A 20,688-nucleotide genomic window follows, 5' to 3' on the forward strand; every position below is an offset into this window, starting at 1 on the left:
TGTGTGTGTGTGTGTGTGTGTGTGTACTAGTTTCCCTTCACAGCACAAATAATGGAATTCTGTCTTTCGTTTCTTCAGTAAAAGTCAGGCCCTGCACCTTGATGAGCTCTGGGGTGTGGTAGGACTCCAGAAGGTTCTTGATGCCTCTGTAGATGTTTCCAGAAATCTTTACGTTCTGCAGAGAAAGAAGATAAAGATAATCAATATAATCACAGCATTGATCAGCTCCTCCCATAATCTCTATAAAGGAATATGTGTATATGAATGCGGAATCTGTAGGCATTGGGCAATGGGAAAATATTTTGCCATTGGAAGGGATCTTTTTCGTTTCTGTTGGCAGTCTGAGAAGTATCAAGTATGAAACTGTCTGTGTAGAGAGCAAAAGAGGCAGAACACATTGGCTGAAATTTCATCAGCTATCATGTGACGATTTATTGATTTGTATATGCAGATGTTGGTTTATAGAGATTACCCGAAATTACGTCTGGACCTAAAACACCTACAAAAAGTACAGACTGGGGCTGTAAACAATCGGCAAACGGAAGAGAAAGTCTTGGCCCAGATATCAGTGGCTACAATGGAACCCCAGGATTATTGGCTGTTGCCCGCAAAGGCTAAATTGTCAGACCGACAGCCAATGGGATTGCTATGAGCACAACAGGCGCTAGGGAATATAGTTTTGTCTGCTGTGTATCTCAAAATCGCATTAACCGGCAAGATATATCTGTCTATCACTAGTCAGAATTGACCTTTCCTAGGCTGATATCTAAAAGGTTCACTGAATGTTGTTTCTTACATTTTAGATAATCCTGGTCATCGGACCAGGAAACCATTTCACTGAGCTCCAAAGGGCCAGTTAAGACGGGACCTTTAACCAAAAGTGTTAAACATGATCTAATCTTCCGTAACAGGTCTGCATGCCCCAACTCAAACATTCAGTCTTCAGAAATGGAGTGTGGGGAGGAGGTCGTGTTTGCAGTGTGTCTGTCTCTGTGGCGGGAATAATCTGAGTCTGATTACACACTGCACATAATCTCAGATCAGAGTTTGTAAACTCCTTTAAAGCGGGAAGGTTATGAATGAACTGGATATATAGTAAATTAGTGCATGGATGTGTGTGCTTGTTTTCAGTAACCTCACATCAGCGTGTGTGTGTTTGTACCTGAGCCTGTAGTTGGTTGAAGTATTTCCGCAGTTTGTCTTCTTGGGCCTGCACCTCCGCCTCTGACATGTTTTCGATCAGATTGTACAAGAAGAAGGATACCGCGTCTGGAGGACCAACACACACACACAAACACAAGTTGTCTTGGGAATACATTTAATTTGCCACTGTGTGTCAGTCACTGCCTCCATTTGTGCATTTATACTATTTTTCTGTAACCTCTGCAGAGTGTGTGTTAGTGTGTCTTTTATGCTGACAGAAGCTGCTTTTGGGCTGGAGTGTGAGTGAATGTGCGATGGCTGGCAGTGACAGCTTCCCCCTACTTCAACCCTCACACCCACACACACACACGACGCAGATGTCGTCTAATGGGATGTGACATGGATAACAGTCTGCATCACTCCCACCAGCACAAACACCAGTTCCAGCGCTGGGGACTCTCTGTGACACACACACTGACACATAGCGACGTTAACGCACCCCACACACACACACACACACACACACACACACACATACACACACAGCCAGTCCGGGGACGCTGCTCAGCATTGACACACACACACTTTTAACTACTCAGCGCTGTGTCAGCAGCCAGGCTCTATTTCCTCAGACGGCGAGAGCAGGTCTTTCACTCACATACACACACCTGGACATAAACTCACACAGGCTTCATAACGAGAAGGCGGCTGGTCAGCAGTATTTTGCTACTGAGACTGAACATAAACACACACACAGATACACACTGGGCATCTTTCTGTCATCTGAATTATAGTTGGATGCTGACTGAGACAGAGACTGTGGTCTGCAAGTTTGAATACTGATATGTGATAGATTATACACACACACACACAAATGCACGTCTTGCATACAAGGACACTGTCATATATGGATGTCCTTACTTGCCAGTGAGAACACAACACAACAGTGTTTAGAAATGTTTGCTTACCAGAATCCTTGGTGTTTGTCCTGGAGAAGCGCTCGTCTTTGTACAAGAGCTCAGTAATCTAGGAAAAAATGCAAGGATTTTACTCAAAAAGCTCACAGGAGAGAAAAGTATGAGTACAAGAAGGAACAACATCACCACAGAAAGGGATTGGAGTTAAAGTGCCCAATCCAATCCTACATGGTTCTTTTCTTTATATTGACCCTGACACCACCGCTGCTTAGTTGATCTTCATGTGTCAGTGATGTGTGTTTTTTTTTTAACTTAGCAAGCCATCTTGTCTAAAACTGCACCTTGAGGGAAGAATTAAGTATTTTTCAGCTGAGCAGCCGTCCTACACATTTCTACATCTATACACTTAGTGTGCCATTAGGCGATTTGGATAAAAGGCAGCAGATGGCATTTGTCACATTGTATATTCTTCTGAAATTGAATGCAGTATGTAGAAGATGGTGAAATAACAAAATTGGTCATCAAAGCTGTCTTCTTGTGAGGAATAAGCCATCACATAGACAACTGAAAACTCATCTAATACTAAATTGAGTTTAGGTTTAGCTAATTTCTTTATTGGTGTCTCTTTTGTCTGGATCATTTTCAGCTAGGAAATTATTTTTAAAATCGTGTTTGTCTTTACTTGTACAGTGTATGATCCTCCACTAACATTCAACTCACAATCACGTCTTACCTTCACCATGCTCTCCACATCAGAGGACCTGCAGGGGGCAGTAGAGGACAAGACATGAGCACCCAGTCGACATGCACCGCCAGTGGGTCAGACTCCGACGTGCCGGGGTTAATGTGCAATTTGCTCATAAGTGAGGGTGCGTTTTGCTTTTAGGCCACATAACATAAAAGGACATCTAGGTTCCTGAAAATACATCTCTTTAAAAGAAGCACCTCCACCACACACAGACAGACACACTACCCACATGATTTCATTCTGTTCTTCCATGTTTTTCTTTCTTCACTGATCTTCAATCCCCACCTTTGCTCTCCGTTCCTGACATGTCCCCCCATATATGATTAAACGTTGAAGTTGTCAAATCACAATAGTGTGAAATGACTATAAACTAAGCACTCTTTACCATTGATTGCTTGTACCGTAGGTGAACTTTGTACCATTGGTGAACTGGGGATTTAAATTGAATCTGTTGTTGTACTTATTTCAACAAGATGTGGCTATTGTTTAAGCTAAGAATATAATAGGAGTTAGGAGAACCTATTTTATCCATTTCCTTTAAGATTTTTCCCGTGTTTCCCCCCATATGGAATATAAATACAAAACTATTTAAATAAATGAGTTTAGATTCCAGTAACCATAATACTGACAGTGTCATGCAGCCATAGCTACTGAATTGACAGTGTAGTACAATACCGCAAATAAGAGTTTGACACTCTCAATCCCACAGTACAAGAGAGGAGAGATGGTAGTACAAAAGCCTGGGAAACCACAAAAGACACGTACTCACAAACACTACGCTGCACACACACACACACACACACACACACTAAATGATGACAACATGTGACATTTCTGGCGTTGTCAGCTAGTTGGTGCAGATGAGGAGGGAGGGAGAGATGAGGGAGAGATGAGAGCAGAAGAGAGAAGAAGAGGTCTTTAATGATTAAATTATCCCCTGACCTTGTCTTTGACAGGGGCAGGCCCTGCATTGCAATGACACAGCGCGCGCACACACACACTCACGCACACACTCCCTAAATGACAAGCCCAATTATGACCCTGCCAGGCAACCTAACAGTCAGAGAAGTGTATATGTGTGTGTTAATGCAATGAGAGCAGGTAAATGCAGGAGAGGGAGCAGGCTGAGACATAAAAGAAGATGGACAAACAGTCCCCGGATATACATTTTAAATATTTAAAAAGTCACGTGCACAGCGAACATCTGCACAAAAAAATCTGCTTAATGTCATTTAATGTTATCCTCAAAGCAATTTCAGTCAAAAACAACTGGACTTGGTTATTTGTCTAGGAAGACGTTTCACCTCTCATCCAAGAGGCTTCATCAGTTCATGTACGCATCTGACCGGCTGGGACTGGTCCACTGGTCTGGACCAGTGCCAGCCTGAACATTCACAGGGTCATTTAATGTTTGTTTAAATTAATTTATTTCTGGTTTTGAAACCAGCCAAAACTCTATTGCTGCAATTGTGCACCTACATTTTCCTTGGGGAAAAAAAAAGAAACCACATAATCTTTACTTTATCAATTATGTTACCAAGTTTATTAACAAATCAGGTACAACAAAGAATATATTGGCTGAATGGAAAGTTCAAAGTTAAGCTCAACTGAGCCTATTTTGGCTTTTTAGTGGAAGAAATAACTTTGGTCCCTGCAGACAAGTCAGCACTTTTCTCTTTGACTCACCTCCAGCATCGCTCAGGGGACGCAGTGTTTTTGTGTGTGTAGTGTTGAACTGTAAATATTCATAAACACCCCTCCATCAAAAGCCCACAGGTCAGACCGTAGTCCTAAGGCTAACTCTGTGTTTGTGTGTGTGTGTGTGTGTGTGTGTGTGTGTGTGTGTGTGTGTGTGTGTGTGTGTGTGTGTGTGTGTGTGTGTGTGTGTGTCAGAGTGTGTGAGATAAGTAAGGGAGTCTGGGCATGAGGGGCAGTTGTGGGCATCTGCTAATTTACATATCTCCCACGGTGCTTTGGGGCAAGAGCTGAGGGATGACTGCCTCCATATGTATGAGGCAGCCGTGTATATGTGTGTCTCTGATGGAGTGTTTTTCCCTGCAGCTGCCCACACACACACACACACACACACACACAGACACTGTAGATGATGGTGTGATATGCTGCACATGTCATAGTCAAAGCATATGCTGCAGTGACCTCCATAGTGCTACAGGCCTCCCTAAAACGCCAGTCAGGAGTTATGAGGCAAAATATGGAGAAATATGGAATATCAAATGACGGAGAACACATTAAGACATAAATAGACAACGGGGTAATTGACTCACTTTTTGAAGCCCAGCATGAGGCTGTTGCGGAAAAAACTGAGGTCCAACGAGGTACGTGAGGGATCCGACACTGGAAAACAGAGGAGAGAGACAGATGAGAGGGACAGAAAGAGAAAGATGGTATCCATGTAGATTGATCTGTGTACTTTAGGTGTGATTTTATGTGGAATATAGCCTGGCAACAGAAAGCTGCTGTACAAAAATCAATTAATTAAGTTGCTACATCACTTCTGGAAGCTGCGTATATAACTTCCAACAAGTACCGTATAATGCCTCCCTCATAAACACCTCAAAGGTAATTCTGACAAAGAGAGTAGTGCGTTTGTGCGTGCGTGCGTGCGTGCTTCTTTCCCCACCCTGATTCTCCCAGCCAGGAGTCAAAGTGGCAAGCAGCCAGTGAAACAGCTGTTTCTTTAACTAGCACACCAAAACCCAAGTAAAATTAGATTTTCATGATTGATTATACTACTAATTATATTTTTGATTGTCTATGAGGGATGGTGGTGGGAATCCAATTAATACATGAAATGGTTAATCTATAAAAAATGTTTGTTTTTTTTTAAAACGCTCATGACAAGTTTCCAGTACCCACGGTCACATCTTTAAATTGTTTGATTTGTGTGACCAAAAGTCCAAAAGCTTTCAATTAACAGTGATAAAAAAACAGAAAAAAGCTGTAAATTCTTTGAATTTAAGAGGCTGAAAGCGAGACGCGTTTGGCATTTTTGCTTGATTCACTTATTGAAGGAAGCATTTTGAGAATGTGCTGCGTTTATGGCGATATTGCATCACGAGGAGGAATATATGGAATGGTGAAAACTGTCTTGGGAAGGGAAAAACCCATTGGGGACGCTCGGAAATACACAAAGTGGAAACAGAGAAACATATGTGAAAACGAGTGGCGGATGTTTGAGACTAAAACGAGATGAAAGACAGAAAACAGGAAGAGTCATCCATTATTGAACAGCCTTCTCTAACCCGTCCCTCTGCAAGTCGAGGTGCATCTCGTTCTCGCGTTTACATATTCACACAAACTAATCTCTTAAAAGGCCTGATGAGCACAGAGGAGTACTGTGATGGCAGTGATGCTTCCTTTGTGTGTGTGTGTGTGTGTGTGTTCGTCCAATTAGCCCGCAGGCGAAGCAGCGGGTTTTTTTTATGATGATGGAGGCTCAAGATGCAGTGTGCAAGTGTGTGTGTGTGTGTGTGTGTGGGTGTGAGGGGGGGGGGGCTTACTTATGGTGTAGACTTTGGCCAGGTCGCTAAGAGCCACCAAGCGAACCTCTGACAACACGAAGGCCTCCGACTCCAGAGAGACTCCTGCATTCTAGACGGAGAAAAATCACCTTTATGTCAGCAAATCTTTTGAATGCACACTGGCTACATGTAGACACACGCACAGACACACACACAGACACACAGATTACCTTGAGGGTCTCGTGAGCTACTTCCATGCTGGAGAATACAGGGAGGACGTATCTGGATATAGTCTCAACATCAGGGCAGACCTCGAGCTCCTGCATGCCCTTCAACACCTCAACCACACCTGCGACACGCACGCACGCACGCACGCACACACACACACACACACACACACACACACACACACACACACACACACACACACACACACACACACACACACACACACACACACACACACACACACACACACACACACACACACACACACACACACACACACACACACACACACACACACACACACACACACACACACACACACACACACACACACACACACACACACACACACACACACACACACACACACACACACACACACACACACACACACACACACACACACACACACACACACACACACACACACACACACACAAATGAATATCAACATTTGCTCCTGAAAATACAAGTTGGATAGATTTTGTGCTGCGACACAGGTAGGGCTGACCTCGATAACATAATTCCTCAGTGGACTAACACTCACATGATTATATCGAAATACCCTTTAGTTGAATGAATCGACCGATCTGTAAAACAGAGTTTCTCCAAAAAGAACCCTTCAACAGCACCACTTTAATGTTGTTTTTACTAGAGATGGGTTCATAAATTTTTTGTTAATAAGGCAGAAAGCATAGAAAATGACTAGAAAATCGCCTAAAGAAATCTTGGTTCACCAAAACGACAGATTAGTGAACTAGTCAACTAAGAGGAAGAAGCAACGTGTTTAAAGCACAGGGTTTGAAGTCATTCAGCAGTTTTCACCAGATCTCCGATGCTCTGGTGCGCGGGGACTTCCGCCACAAAGACAGGCCAAACACTGTTCATCTGAACACAGTGGAATGGGTAAATTATCCCTTTTAGAATGTTAATGAAATTTGTGTCATCAGCCGAAAAAGAACAAAATGTTTTTTTTTTCCCCCCATGAAATCTTAAGTCATGTAAATGCTGGAAAATAGTTCCAAAGAATCCAAAGTGGAGTCTTAAAATGAAATTGTCTCAAACTAAAGATTATTGCATTTACAGTGACATTAAAGAAGAATCACAGATTTTAGGAGCTGGGACACGTTAAGTATTTGTACTAGTAAAAAGTAACTTAAACAATTAATTGATTATCAAAACTGGTGCTTCATTTTCTCTGAACACACGTCTCAATCATCAGACTCATTTTTGCAGCATTTGATTTCAGGTCATTTTACATCCTCAAAAATGCAGGTTGGAAACGTTAGTGTGCTGATGGATGAAATCAAGAACATTTGGACATTTGGATCAATAGTCAAAATTAATACCTGCGACAATATGATTTGTTTCCTGTTGGTGCATCCCAGAAACAATTTTGGGTGAAGAAATATTTTTATTTGGCCGTTTCTTTTTTTCAATCGCATGCTGCACTCTTACAGATACACACACTTCCCTCTGCTCGCTCTAATATTCAGGCCTGGAGCTGTGTGGGCACTTTTTAAATATGGGTCCAAGAATTGAGCTGGCACATACTTTCTCTCACCCCTTTAGGTAAACCACCAGGCACCAACTCACACAAACATGGCATCAACAAAATGGTAATGGCCGCCTCCCTCTCCGGTCTGGACTGGAGGATACATGTACATAAACACACACTCGGCCTGAAGTGGACTCATGCACCATCACCCTGTTACTCCAGCAGAGCCCCGAGGTCCTGCTCCAGGGAAGGAGGCCAAAACAGCCATATGCATATGGAACAGCTCTCAAAATGCCTGCTTGCGCGTGAGGAGGCGCTGCAGCACTTTGCATATATCTGGAAGTGTAAAAGGACATGGGCATGTGACGGCAAATACGGGTGTGTTCTCAGTGTGTGTTGCGATGCGGTTTTATGTGCATATATAAATATATTCTATATATGACTGCATCCAGTGTACCAATACACCTTGTTCCCATGCGGACTTGAGCAAACTACCCTAAAGTGCTTCCTTGAGTTGACACACAGGATGCTCTGAGTATTTACTCCCCACTCAGGTGCACACAGACACACACACACAAACACGCACACGCTGACAGGCATAAACACAGATACACACACACACACCCCCTGGGATGTATGTGCTCACCTGGCAGTCTTTCTCTTTAGCTGAATAAAAGATGAGTCCCGGGCTTTTATATGCCATTAAAACCAGCGACTGGGGCTGCATTATGCCAGGTAAAGCTACCTGAACCACTCCATCCTTCCATCCCGCCGTTGGCTCCATCCATATCACTCATTCATCCGCCCCTCTCACTATCCATCTACCCTACTTTCAAGAAAAAGTAAGCGGATGATCTCTTTCTTCTCAATGGAGGTTTCATCCCTTCTGCCATCCGCTTACCCCCTAATCGCTTTCATCCAGGCTTTTTTATGAAAGAAGAGAAGGAGCTCCTGCTTTCCTCCTGAATAATCCATAATCAATTTCACGGTGAGCCAGACAGAAAACAAGTGAATGGAGAGCTGGAGGTATAAATGCATAAGCCGGCCTTCTCTCGCTCTCTCTCACTTTCCGGCTTCCGCATGTGAGCTTTAATGACCATCAGCATTTTTCTGTTGTCCAACAAACATGTTTGCGTGTTTGTTAGTTTTTTTTTGTCAAGTCAAGTCTGTGACAAAGAGCTTTTACCTCTTTGAACCACAGTCTGCTTTTGCTCCGTTTTCACTCCTATTATTTACAGGTTTATGGCAAAGTCACTGGATGTCTTAGCTTAGCAGTATTAAGTCAGGCTACTAAGACATGCCATCAGCTTGGCTTGTGAGTGGTACTATTCACTTTCTAGTACAGCTTTTATGAAAAACCACATATCACTCTCATGTCTGGATGATAAATTTTGAGTTCACCGATTGCAGCTGATTATCTTAACTTGGTAGAAAGACAGGAAACTTGGGGAAAACGGCTAGCCTGCCTCTGTCCAAAGGTAACAAAATAGACCTATACAACGGTTTTATGGGGGCGGCTATGTGCAGGACCTAAAGTAAAAAATGGTGTTCTGTAGTTGCACAAATTGCAATGACATATTTGTGGTCTTAATTGAATGTGTTTTGACCGTGAGAAAAAAAAGTGTCCCATTTTTGACACAATTTGCTTAAATCTGGTCCCTCTAAACCGCCTCAGCTTACTTTCTTCACATGACTGCTATGTGAAGGTGCGTGACACTGGCATCTGTCCTGCATAAAGTCTCTAAGGTGCCTTAAACTTGACAAAATTTGGAGAACTACACCAAAAAAAAAAGAGAAGAAATGAGAAAAGCAGTGAAGAAACAACGAAAAAAGTATGCGATATCACGTAATATCATTCCTGTTCTCCCTTTAGATCTTTTACTTTTCACTCCATAATCCTCACATGCGAGTAACCCTTTTTGCATTCTCCCCTGTCTGAACAATTTAAATAAAGATTCGGCACAAGAGTAGAGGCCTCTCCATGTTGGTCAGCATAAAGCCTGACACACCATCCGGGCAAGAAGTATCAAAGTAGTGAGTTAAGCATGGCAGTGGTCACAAGATATCATCATCAGATTCATGTCTTCAGGTTAACTGTCACAGACAAGAAGTGAGGACGGAGAAAAGAGAGGAAAAGAGGAGTGGAGTGAACCGGTCGCTGTCATCTTCTCCCGTCCTTGGACATGAGTACCTGTCACTTCTCCTTTTCTTTCTCCGCCGACACCATCTGTCTCGCCATCTCTGTGTATGACTCTCTAAAGGTAGACTTTGTCTCCTCTGAGGCATTCACTGGGTTGTTTGAAAACAGAAGAGAGCGGACAATTTCCATTTTATGAGGCAGGAAAAGCTTCAATTTCATTTCTTACTCGCTTCATTTTCTTTTTTTCTTTTAATCAAGGTGACGCTTGAGTCTTGTCCCACCAATTTACTCAGAGTTCATGGAGGACTGCATTACATATTTTTGCGGCAGTGCTTCTTAACGCGGCCTACTCTACGTGACAGATAGAGCTGTATTAAAGAAAGAGTGAAAGGGTTGAAGATGAGGTCAGATATCGAGTCAGGTGTGGGTGGGGTGGAAGGGAAGCAGACTTAACAAGGGAGCCTTTACATTTCTCATCACCAAAAACACACAAGGCAAGAAACACTCCCTTCCTCGGCACATTCCCCTCCCTCTCCCTCCCTCCCTCTTCTTCCTGCTCCGCAATGTCAGAAGTGATAAGAGCGCGCTGCGTCGCGAGGACTGACAAGCGGTGACTAGCTGGCGGCAGGTGGGAAGTATGGCCCAGCATATGCTTCCGCTAAACCCGCCAAATCCACACCTCATCAAAGTGCAAAGGGATTTCCCCCCCCTCCCTCCCCCGTTGCTCTCCTCCAATTCTACGGCTCAGGCCTCTCTGCCCGCTAGTGACACCTGTGGACAAAAAGTGACACGACGCTTAATATTTCATGGGCCGTGCACAGTGGGGCGCGTAATCCAAAGTGAATTCCCTCAGAGCGCTTGCATTTACATGAAATCAAGTCACTCCTCATCAGTCACATCACCTGCACTGCCCCCATGAAAGCCCACCCTTTCCTCACAAATGCGCGCGCACACACACACACACACACACACACACACACACACACACACACACACACACACACACACACACACACACACACACACACACACACACACACACACACACACACACACACACACACACACACACACACACACACACACACACACACACACACACACACACACACACACACACACACACACACACACACACACACACACACACACACACACACACACACACACACACACACACACACACACACACACACACACTAACTACAGCCAATGAGTGTGAGAAAGAGCAGGAGGGAGAAAGAGAGGGGCGAGAGAGGCTGCAACATTCATGAGGGTTAAGGCTAACACCATCAGAAACGAGTCGGTGTGTTAGAAAAAGAGAAGTTCTTCACTTTACTTCCATCCGTCCTTTTTCCTGCACTGTGATAACTAAATGGATGCAGTCGGATGCATTTGTGTGGTTTTGGGACTGTGCGGTTGGGGAGTTTAAGTAAGAGTATGTGTCTACGTGTGTGGTTGCGCATGTTTAAACTCATGTCTAGTCCTCTTCTTCATGCTGCCAAGCAAGGCGCTGAGGCATCTCACCATTTAAACTGAGAATCTGTCTGCAATCTGCACCGTTGCCGCACTGGTCTGACCGGCTTTCTCCTCCCTGCCAGCTGAAATGCTGTCAATTAGCTGACAGGAGAAAAGTATATAATTTATTAATCACTCTAAAAAAAAAACAAAGAAAGAGCCAGAGCTCAGCATAAATAAAGCACTTAAAAGCTGAGCCGCGGCTGAACGCATTTGACAGGGTACATTCATAATGAGATGTGAATTCTGACAAGTCTTCTAATGACGGCTATCTGTCACTGAGACGATTTCCCCCACAAGCTCATCGCCGACAAAAACAAGGCAGGGAAATTACCATTTCCTTCAGACACTGAGCTATATTCCACTAAACTACATGAACTGAGCGATTCAACTGCCATAAGTGGCAGATAGAGTAGACAAACTTTAAGACATCAATATCAGTTTTTCCGCAGAGTGTTGGACAAGAGTCCGAGACGGGCTGAAGGCTCAGTGGAAAATGGATGCCTTGTGTCTAATACTTTTCAGAACCTAAACCTGCATTTTGAAAAGTTGTTCAACATACATGCCCCATTATTTCATCTTGTAAAATCAGCAGTCTTAACAGAAACAAAATTAATGCTCTCATGTTGTTCAATTTGGGTTGACTGCCTGAAAACCTTGTTATTGTTGTTGGGGGAAAAAGTTGCAAAAGTACGAGTGACAGACACTGAGCTGAGAAACAAGTTTGGTTTGATAAAAGATTTGAGGAAAGCCAACCGAAGCAAAATGACCTCTGACCTCTCAGCCTCGGGCCTATATGTGCATCCATGTATGTGTGTTTGCATGTGCTTCAGGCTACTGAGCCCCCTAGTGTCCCCCACAAGGAACCTTGCGCACCACTTTCTTCTCTTAGCAGCTTCTGCACGGTTGACACAGGGTCAAGGAGTATGTTTGTGCAGGGGAAGCCATAACACCAGGTTTACTGTTGGAAATCTCATCTATTCTAAGATGATGTAGACTTAAAAGCCAATTACTTTTGTTAACAAAGCACTAGTATCTGAGTAAATAATATTATAATAGTAACTAAACTGTACTCTATACAATATTTAGCCTATAGTCTTCACCCAGTAAAAGAAAAAACACAATTGATTAGTCAAGAAATGTCCTGTAGCTGTGCACCCAGGAGACTACAAGAGGACAGAAATTGAAGATCAGGAAGAGGAATAAAAACGATGACATTCATGTCTGGGCACACTTTCTGAAAGTCAGAGAATCTTTTCGTCTAATCCGTCCAAAGTGGCTTACATGGGGGCTCTAAACTTTGCGTTCTATTCCTAGAGCTCTCAAGAGAGCTCTGTGTGTGTGTGTGTGTGTGTGTGTGTGTGTGTGTGTGTGTGTGTGTGTGTGTGTGTGTGTGTGTGTGTGTGTGTGTGTGTGTGTGTGTGTGTGTGTGTGTGTGTGTGTGTGTGTGTGTGTGTGTGTGTGTGTTTCTGAGTAAGTGTGTACGTTTGTGCTGTTTCATCTCTTCCTGCTTTAACTCTCTCACGCGGGGATCAGACCTCTTTGCCCTCGACTGCCCCAGCCCAGTGAAACCTGTCCCAGTTGGACCACTCTGTAGGGCATTAATATTTGAGGAAGCACTCCTTTAAAAGCTCTTTCTGGTATAGAGGACTACGGAAGTCATAATCCCCTCTACACCACAAAAATAACACGCTCAAACTGAGAATATCATGCTCAACAAAAACACACCCATCTAAATTTCAGACTGGACGCACAAACTTCCTTCTCGGTGCTCCACAGCGTCCATTAGGTTCTCACATACACATTAGATTGTTCACAAGAGGCTGGAGTGGCTTTAGGATCCGACTACAAGCTTATCATGACAACTCACCATGTTCACTTTCAAAATCTACTGGTCTCTCTGAAGCTACTTCCTTCCAAGTGATAGATGCTTTGGCTTTTTTGAAGTGGGGTTGTATGAGGTACTTGACCATAGTCACTGTATTATCTACCGTAGATGAAGGTTAGCATGCTGCCAGTTTGGAGAAGCAGACATGTTTTTACCCGCTAAACCATGCAGTCAGACAGCTTTCTCCTGGCACTACATTTTCTCAACGTATTCCTACGCACCTCTGCTCACTATATTACACCCCAGACCAGCAGTTAGAGTCAGACTTCACATTTTAATGGAATAAACAAATACAAGACAGTAAAAATTTGTGATTAGGACACCAATGACAAAATTCTGTTCGCTGTAGAGTACAGTGGAGATCAAAATTAGAGAAAAACTAATAAATACTTGATTTATTCTGAAATACTGTTGTTTTCTATTGTCCAAAAGATGATAGAATATCCTCTGTGGCCTTAACCACCCTCCTCACCAGACGTAACATTCTCCTTAAATGGAAACATGTATCTCAAACGACTCATAATAGTTGGATCCGTGAAATTTTACAATGTCTAAGGTTAGAGAAGTTAAGGTTTTCACAGATGGGATCTTTGACAGCATTCCACAAAACCTGGGACCCACTGCTGGTTCTTATTAGGAAAAGTCTTACTGTTACTCCTGATGATGCTGAGGACACTTCCTAGTGCTGAAGGAGAGACCTTTGCTGAGGAACATGTTGTGTGGACAGAGGAGAACAGGTCCAGAGTGCACTTCAGTGATGGGAATGTTTATGTGTCTGATGGGAAACATTATGTTGGGCGTAGGACTGGGTAAGGACTGAACCCAAAGTGTGTAATGAAGTCATCAGGTTTAGGGATGTTTTCTACAGCAGGAGCTGGGCCTCTTGTTCAGCTACATGGCAGGGTGAATGTAAATGTTTATGTGAACCTCCTTCTGCAACATGCAATACCTTCACTGCAATTTTCTCCCAATCAGCTGCGATTTTCATGCAAGACAATGCCCCCTGTCACACTGCAAAACAGGTTAAGCAGTTCCTTGGAGATACGAATATTGAAACAATGAAATGGCCCGCCCGGAGTCCAGATCTAAACCCCATAGAGAATCTCTGGAAAATCCTTGCGGACAAAGTAACGGCTGGGAAACCCACTACAGTTATCAAACTGTGGAAGAGACTGTTAGTAAAATGGAACAAGATCAAACCAGAGCAGATGTGCTGAAGTCATTCAGAGCTGTGGCCTCTACACTTTCTATTCATTTGTTAAGCCTATAGCCCGGGGAAAACATTGTTTAAATCTTCTCTTTTGACACAATGGTTACAGTTCTCTAATTCTGCTCTTTGTTTTTTTCTGTTGAAGTGCCTTGGTTATTTAAAAAAGTACAGCAGTGGTGCCACAGTGTTCTGTACAATGTTAATTCTGGACAATGAAATATAACAGTATTTCAGAATTAATCTAGTATTTATGAGTTGTTCTCTAACTGTTATCTCCACTTTATACTGAAGTAGAATTTCAGCAGGGGGAGACTGAACGGTTGAAAGAGACAGTAAAATAGCTTCAGTGTTATCATCATCTTTAAGTTCTTAATCAAAAAGAAAAGCAAACAATTATTCAAAACGTCTAAAAGAAAGGGGTCATGTGGAAATGATCTCTTTAGTGAAGCTGCAGGATAAACAATGAGCACATTAAGCCTCAATATGAAAGCTCTGTGTGTGTGTGCGTGTGTGTGTGTGTGTGTGTGTGTGTGTGTGTGTGTGTGTGTGTGTGTGTGTGTGTGTGTGTATACCAGCTGTGTTGCCGTCCTTCACATTCTGATTGAGGAGGGGCCAAAAGAAGTGAGGCCTTACGGGTAAGTCCTGCTCCTTCAACATCTTCATCAGCGCTAAAGACATATCTGCAAAAAAAAAAAAAAAAAAGAACTATTACTTTTCCAGTCTCTTCATCACTACAGTACCTTTATAGAAATGTAGAAATAACCAGAATTCACCAAATGGACATAGGAGTGTGTGTACAGAAATGGTGAATGATCTGTGTGCAAGTGGATGTAACAGTCTTTCTAAATGCGAGCAATTTAAAAAGTGTGTCGTACCGGTCTTCTTCGCTTCCAGAGCGCAGGACAGAGTGAAGTTGAGCGCCTCACTGTGCAGCTTTGACTCCTGGAGCTCTTTGCAATAGCTGCCGATCTTCTCGGGTGACTGTAGTGCACACACAAAAACATCAAAAATTACATTTAAAAATTCATATTCAACATACACTGTAATAAGACTAGGTTAGGGGAGCAACGGGTGAAATTTGTACCATGTTCATGTTGACACAGTGTCTGAGGAAGAAGCTGCCCAGGTTGGCAGACTCTGGATTGAAGCTGTCGGACTGCAGTGTGGGGAAAGTCTTCAGGATGTGAAAAGCCGTGTCCTCCTGGCTCTGGGTGATGAGGCTCAGACACAAGTTCATGGCATCTACAAGGAAGAACAACAAATACTGATTCTGGTCAGCCTCATAACACTTCCAAGATGATTACAAACACAGCTGGTTAGTAAGCAGTATTTTTAATGATAGAAATTTAGCTGCTGAGAACTACAGTAATGTGGAAAAACATTAGGTGTGTGTGTACCTGGAACGCAACCTCTCTCATGCCTCAAGCACTCAACCATGTTGGGGATGTACTGCTGGTGTCCGGCCTTGGCCAGAGTCAGGATGACCTGCATGATGTCCCTGTCCATCAGACTGCAGTCTGCACTCTCTGCTGCCTCCATAGTCTGACTCAGAGAGATGGAGTAGGAGGGAGACAGAGGATGAAGAGGACAAGGAGAGAGTGAGTTTGGGAAGCAGGGAGGATAGGGACGCACAGAAGCAATGGAGCGAAGGGAGTAGAGAAGGAAGAAAGATTTATTCATGAGATATAGATATAAACATAAACGTGTATGAAAAAGTGCATCAGGATCGTCTTAACAACCAACTGAATAAAGACACACACACACACACCTTTTTCAAACTGTCCAGGTCTCCATTCTGGGCATAGACATTAAGCAGTGCTAAATAAGTGTCAGGACCCGGTTCAATTCCTGCTCCCCGCATCACAGACAGGATGTTCTTTGAACTCTCGATGTCCCTGCACAGTTAAACAGTTGACGTGTAATTATTGTAACACCAACACTACACAGTATGCTAAAAGGAACAAAAGCAGTGGTACTCACCCTGCACGAGCATGGCCTGTCACCAGGGAGTTAAAAACAGCCTCGGTGATGGGCAGATCTTTGCTCTTCATGAAACCCAATATGGTGCTGAGAAGGCGAAAGATGAAAGTTGCAGTTTACATCCAGACTGTCCAGACTTACGTATATAACATATGCAGTCAAGACATTGATCAAAGTTTTAGGATTAGTGTCACCAGTTCAGTATCTGACCGAAATGTCTCTCCTTCCGTTCCTGAGTTGTGGTGTTGAACAATGGACTGATCACAAGAGATTCCAGTCTCTTGAATGTGAGTAAAATAGGTAATTTGTGCGGCTCTTCTGGACTTTCTTACATGTTATTAGACCGGATCAATCTGATTCTGATCACTCGATTATACAGCCACAACTTTAGCAATGGAGAAGGCTACAGGTAAGCACAGCAGAGCCTATGATGTAAGCACGTTTGACTGACTTGGTTGTGATTGGCCAGTAATCTAAACACACAGCTTGACAACAGCGTCCTGCCCAAGGTGCTGATTGGCTAGTCATCAGTTCATCATTACAGCCTTTAGACATTTGTGTAAAATGTTGTCATAATTCGCTCAGGAATTCTTGACTGGACAAAAGAGGTCAGTGACTTTGACCTTTGACCTCCAAAAATCTAATCTAACCTTCTTGAGTTCAATTGGACACTTTTGGACAAATTTAGAAGAAAATCCCTCCAGGGGTTGCTGAGATATGGAGGCATAAAAATATATCTACAAACATATCATACTGTTCACACAATAAGCTGCACTGAAAGTCAGCTTTTGTTTTGCAACCATCGTCAAGTATCAGATGCCAGAGCATGAATTGTTGTTGGTTGGTTGGTTGGTTCATGAGCAGAGCACTAAGTTTGCTCACCTGGCTCCCTCCAGATCTCCATTTTGGCAGTATGCTGCGATGAGTCTCTGGTAGGTAACCTGTGCAGAAAGAAGAAAAAATGAAATCAAACAGAGCTTGAAATCACTCAGGTGTAGGAACTGTTGAGACATCAGAGCGCAAAAGTGCTGCTCTGTTCCAAGCGTGTATCCAACATACAATACACTACATCAACCAAAACCTTCTTAGGCATATCTGTTTCTGTTTTGGTTGATGTGTTCAAGCTAACAGACATCTTAACAGTGTGTTCTCTCTCATTATTGTACCCTGCAGCACTTACTCTGTTAGGCTGAACGTTAGCTGCTTCCATCTTGGACAGGAAGTCAGTGGGAGAGAACTGGAACTCATTCTGTAGGTAAACCTTCAGCAAGGCGTTGTAGTGACTAACATCATACTGTGCACCTGAGGGAAGACAATGTGCAAATCTACCACATCAACAGAACTATAACATCTTTAACATACAGTGAAAAAAACATTATACAGTCACTTTAAGCATAATTTGACCCAATTCATGTATATTAAAATGAATCCTCTAACAGCAGTGAAGAGCAAAATAGTAGTCTGGGTGATAAGATGGTTAGGTTGTTGTGAATGTTGCCGCCTCTTACCCAACTCCTGCAGCTTGTCCCACACACGGTGGGCCAGCTCAGTGCGTTCCTCCGCGCGCACCTCTGGCAGCAGGGACCCACAGCTACGCAGGAGCAACAATGCCTGGTTGCCACTGGGATAACCTGCAGACAGAGAAGAACAGAAGGTGAACGGACGGTCTCCACCTTCATCTGATACCAGCCTTAAAAGCCCCTGATCACTGTCCTGTCCTGGTCTGGTCTGTCCTACCTGTCCTGCAGATATCATGGAAGATGCGGAGCAGCAGCGTCTTGGTGATACGACCGGTTCTCCTCACAGAACTGTCCAGCTTGGCCAGAGCCCAGTCAAAGTGCTTCGCTTGCTTGGACCGCACCGCGACGCTGGCCTCGCTTTTCTGCTCTGTGGCCACGGCATAGTTACGCACACACCCCGCTGCATATGTCCACACACGACTGTAGAGGGTTAGATGGTGACAGTAGAGTGTTAGGGTTACAGACGAGAGATGGATGGAAAGAAAAGCAGAAAAAGAGAGTTTAAAGAAAGGGAGGGAGAGAAGAGAAGGAGGGGACATAGCAGATAGAATAAAAACAATATAGCACAGACAGATAAACATACGGAAACTGTACTGAAACATAAAACACATAAGCAGCTGTCCTAAATTGTCTGAACAATACAAGATGTTTCTGTTGTCCAACAGCACATTTAAAAAAAAGCAGCAACACAGACACATAACTGGATGCTCTGCTGTAGTTTGAAGAGATATGACCTTGAGAGAGGAAAGCCTCAGCAGAGAAAACTATGGCTGCTATCCATTAGCTATTTACATAAGCTGAGGTCAGAGGTTCTCTAGTTAGTAATGCAAAGATGCTAAATTTGACAGTAACTTCTCTGCAGCATGACAACGTGCATGAGCTCCATCTCCAATAATGGGCCTTTTCCTAGAAGCTATCATTTATTTAATAATAAATGAATAAATAAGCATAGGGGAAAAGACATACACACTTGTTGCCAACAGTTACATTATGATTACATACAAAGTGTCTGTCGTTGGGTCGATTATGACACAGTGACTTGGTTACACAACATCTGATCATCACCTTGTGTGTAAAACGGCAGCCATGTTTACCTCACAGGCTGGCTATTTACGTTGTGAGCAGTTTATTATAACATAATGCCCCTATGTTAGCACCCAAGGGGTAAAGCTGCAGCTCATATTAGTGTGGATATGCATGTGTCTCTGGCTGTCATTGAGCCTCAATGACATCTCTGCATCACGCGTGGGTCACACAGCTACATCGGCTAACACACACTGCGTGATACCTGGATGCGTTTCCCGAAGCAGGGCTGATCTGTTGGGGGGAAACTCCGCTCCTTAAGCCGCCGAGTGCTCCGCTGTACAGCCGGTTGAGCGGCGGCCCGGTTCTTTTCGTCCCTGTGATCTGAAGCAAGCCCGAAGGCGAAAACTTGAGTAACCGGGCTGATCTCAAGAGCGCAGCCATGTTGTCTGCCGCACCGTGGAAGAAGGGCATCCGCACCACGTGACCAAAGAAACACCGCGAGAGTACCGACGCACGCTCGTGTCGTGCGTGGATCTAACTGCACACTCCACTGAAAGAAGTGGTGCTACTGAAGGTTTAACATTATACACCTGCTTATTCATGTAAACCTTTCAAGATCCAGAGATGATACTGAGGGGAATTGTGTATTTTGTAATAACGACATGTATGAAACCGTACGCCACTTATTATTATTATTATTATTATTATTATTATTATGAAAGTTTATGTCTTAAATTATTTTGGGTTGGATGTGGAATATTCGTTTAAGACATTGACTGGTTCAAATAAACTTGAACCAGGAAAAACAGATGTTTTCTATGACAAGGATTACTTTGATTGTAAAAAAAAAGTGAAATGTATATTTTGAACCTTTCACAAATGCAAACAGACTAAAAAGAAACCCCAAATATAACGATTTGAACATTAACATTACATGGACTTACAAATAGTAAAGCAATGCAAACAATTTTTTAAAGCCTTAACATATTGGGGTTTTTTGTTATGATACCCCTATGTATATGTTTTTCTTGTTCGGTTCTTTTCCATTTCTGTATTTAATTTTATTTGAAAACAATTGTATGGTGAAAAAGGTAGGCGACTGAAATAGCAGTACCAGAGAATAATACATACTATAATGTATTATTAATAATTCATCTGTTGATTTATATTTTGTATTAGTATCTGAATCAGCAAAGAAACTAGTCGCTAAATGTAGTGGAGTAAAAAGTAGAATATTGGCTTATTGGCTTATTTTTTCAACATCATGCATAATATTGCTTTTTTTTTTTGATTACTTATATACTAAATAGATCTTACTTTTCTTCTGAATAAAAGGTCCACTTATAAGCTTTGTCTGTGGATTTCAACCCCATCGCATGGTCCGCCTCAA

At 43.0% G+C, this 20,688-nt stretch overlaps 1 protein-coding gene across 1 annotated transcript in view; it reads right to left on the minus strand.

The window, feature by feature from the left end:
- The window catches only part of lrpprc (leucine-rich pentatricopeptide repeat containing), a gene marked incomplete at its 5' end in the record, with an annotated part of 58,673 nt that extends 38,904 nt beyond the window's left edge, over positions 1-19,769 (minus strand). Inside the window, 18 exons of the mRNA XM_083922970.1 lie at positions 98-175; positions 1,163-1,269; positions 2,112-2,169; positions 2,794-2,821; positions 5,094-5,163; positions 6,330-6,420; positions 6,521-6,639; positions 15,345-15,452; positions 15,648-15,753; positions 15,857-16,014; positions 16,170-16,314; positions 16,541-16,667; positions 16,753-16,839; positions 17,635-17,693; positions 17,933-18,054; positions 18,261-18,383; positions 18,490-18,692; positions 19,561-19,769. Coding sequence (XP_083779096.1) covers positions 98-175; positions 1,163-1,269; positions 2,112-2,169; positions 2,794-2,821; positions 5,094-5,163; positions 6,330-6,420; positions 6,521-6,639; positions 15,345-15,452; positions 15,648-15,753; positions 15,857-16,014; positions 16,170-16,314; positions 16,541-16,667; positions 16,753-16,839; positions 17,635-17,693; positions 17,933-18,054; positions 18,261-18,383; positions 18,490-18,692; positions 19,561-19,769 — 1,998 coding nt within the window. The remainder of the gene's footprint in view (positions 1-97; positions 176-1,162; positions 1,270-2,111; positions 2,170-2,793; positions 2,822-5,093; positions 5,164-6,329; positions 6,421-6,520; positions 6,640-15,344; positions 15,453-15,647; positions 15,754-15,856; positions 16,015-16,169; positions 16,315-16,540; positions 16,668-16,752; positions 16,840-17,634; positions 17,694-17,932; positions 18,055-18,260; positions 18,384-18,489; positions 18,693-19,560) is intronic.
- Positions 19,770-20,688: the final 919 nt, after the last annotated feature.

The sequence above is a fragment of the Echiichthys vipera genome (genome assembly GCF_963691815.1).
Source record: "Echiichthys vipera genome assembly, chromosome: 11".
Taxonomy (NCBI): Eukaryota; Metazoa; Chordata; class Actinopteri; order Perciformes; family Trachinidae; genus Echiichthys; species Echiichthys vipera.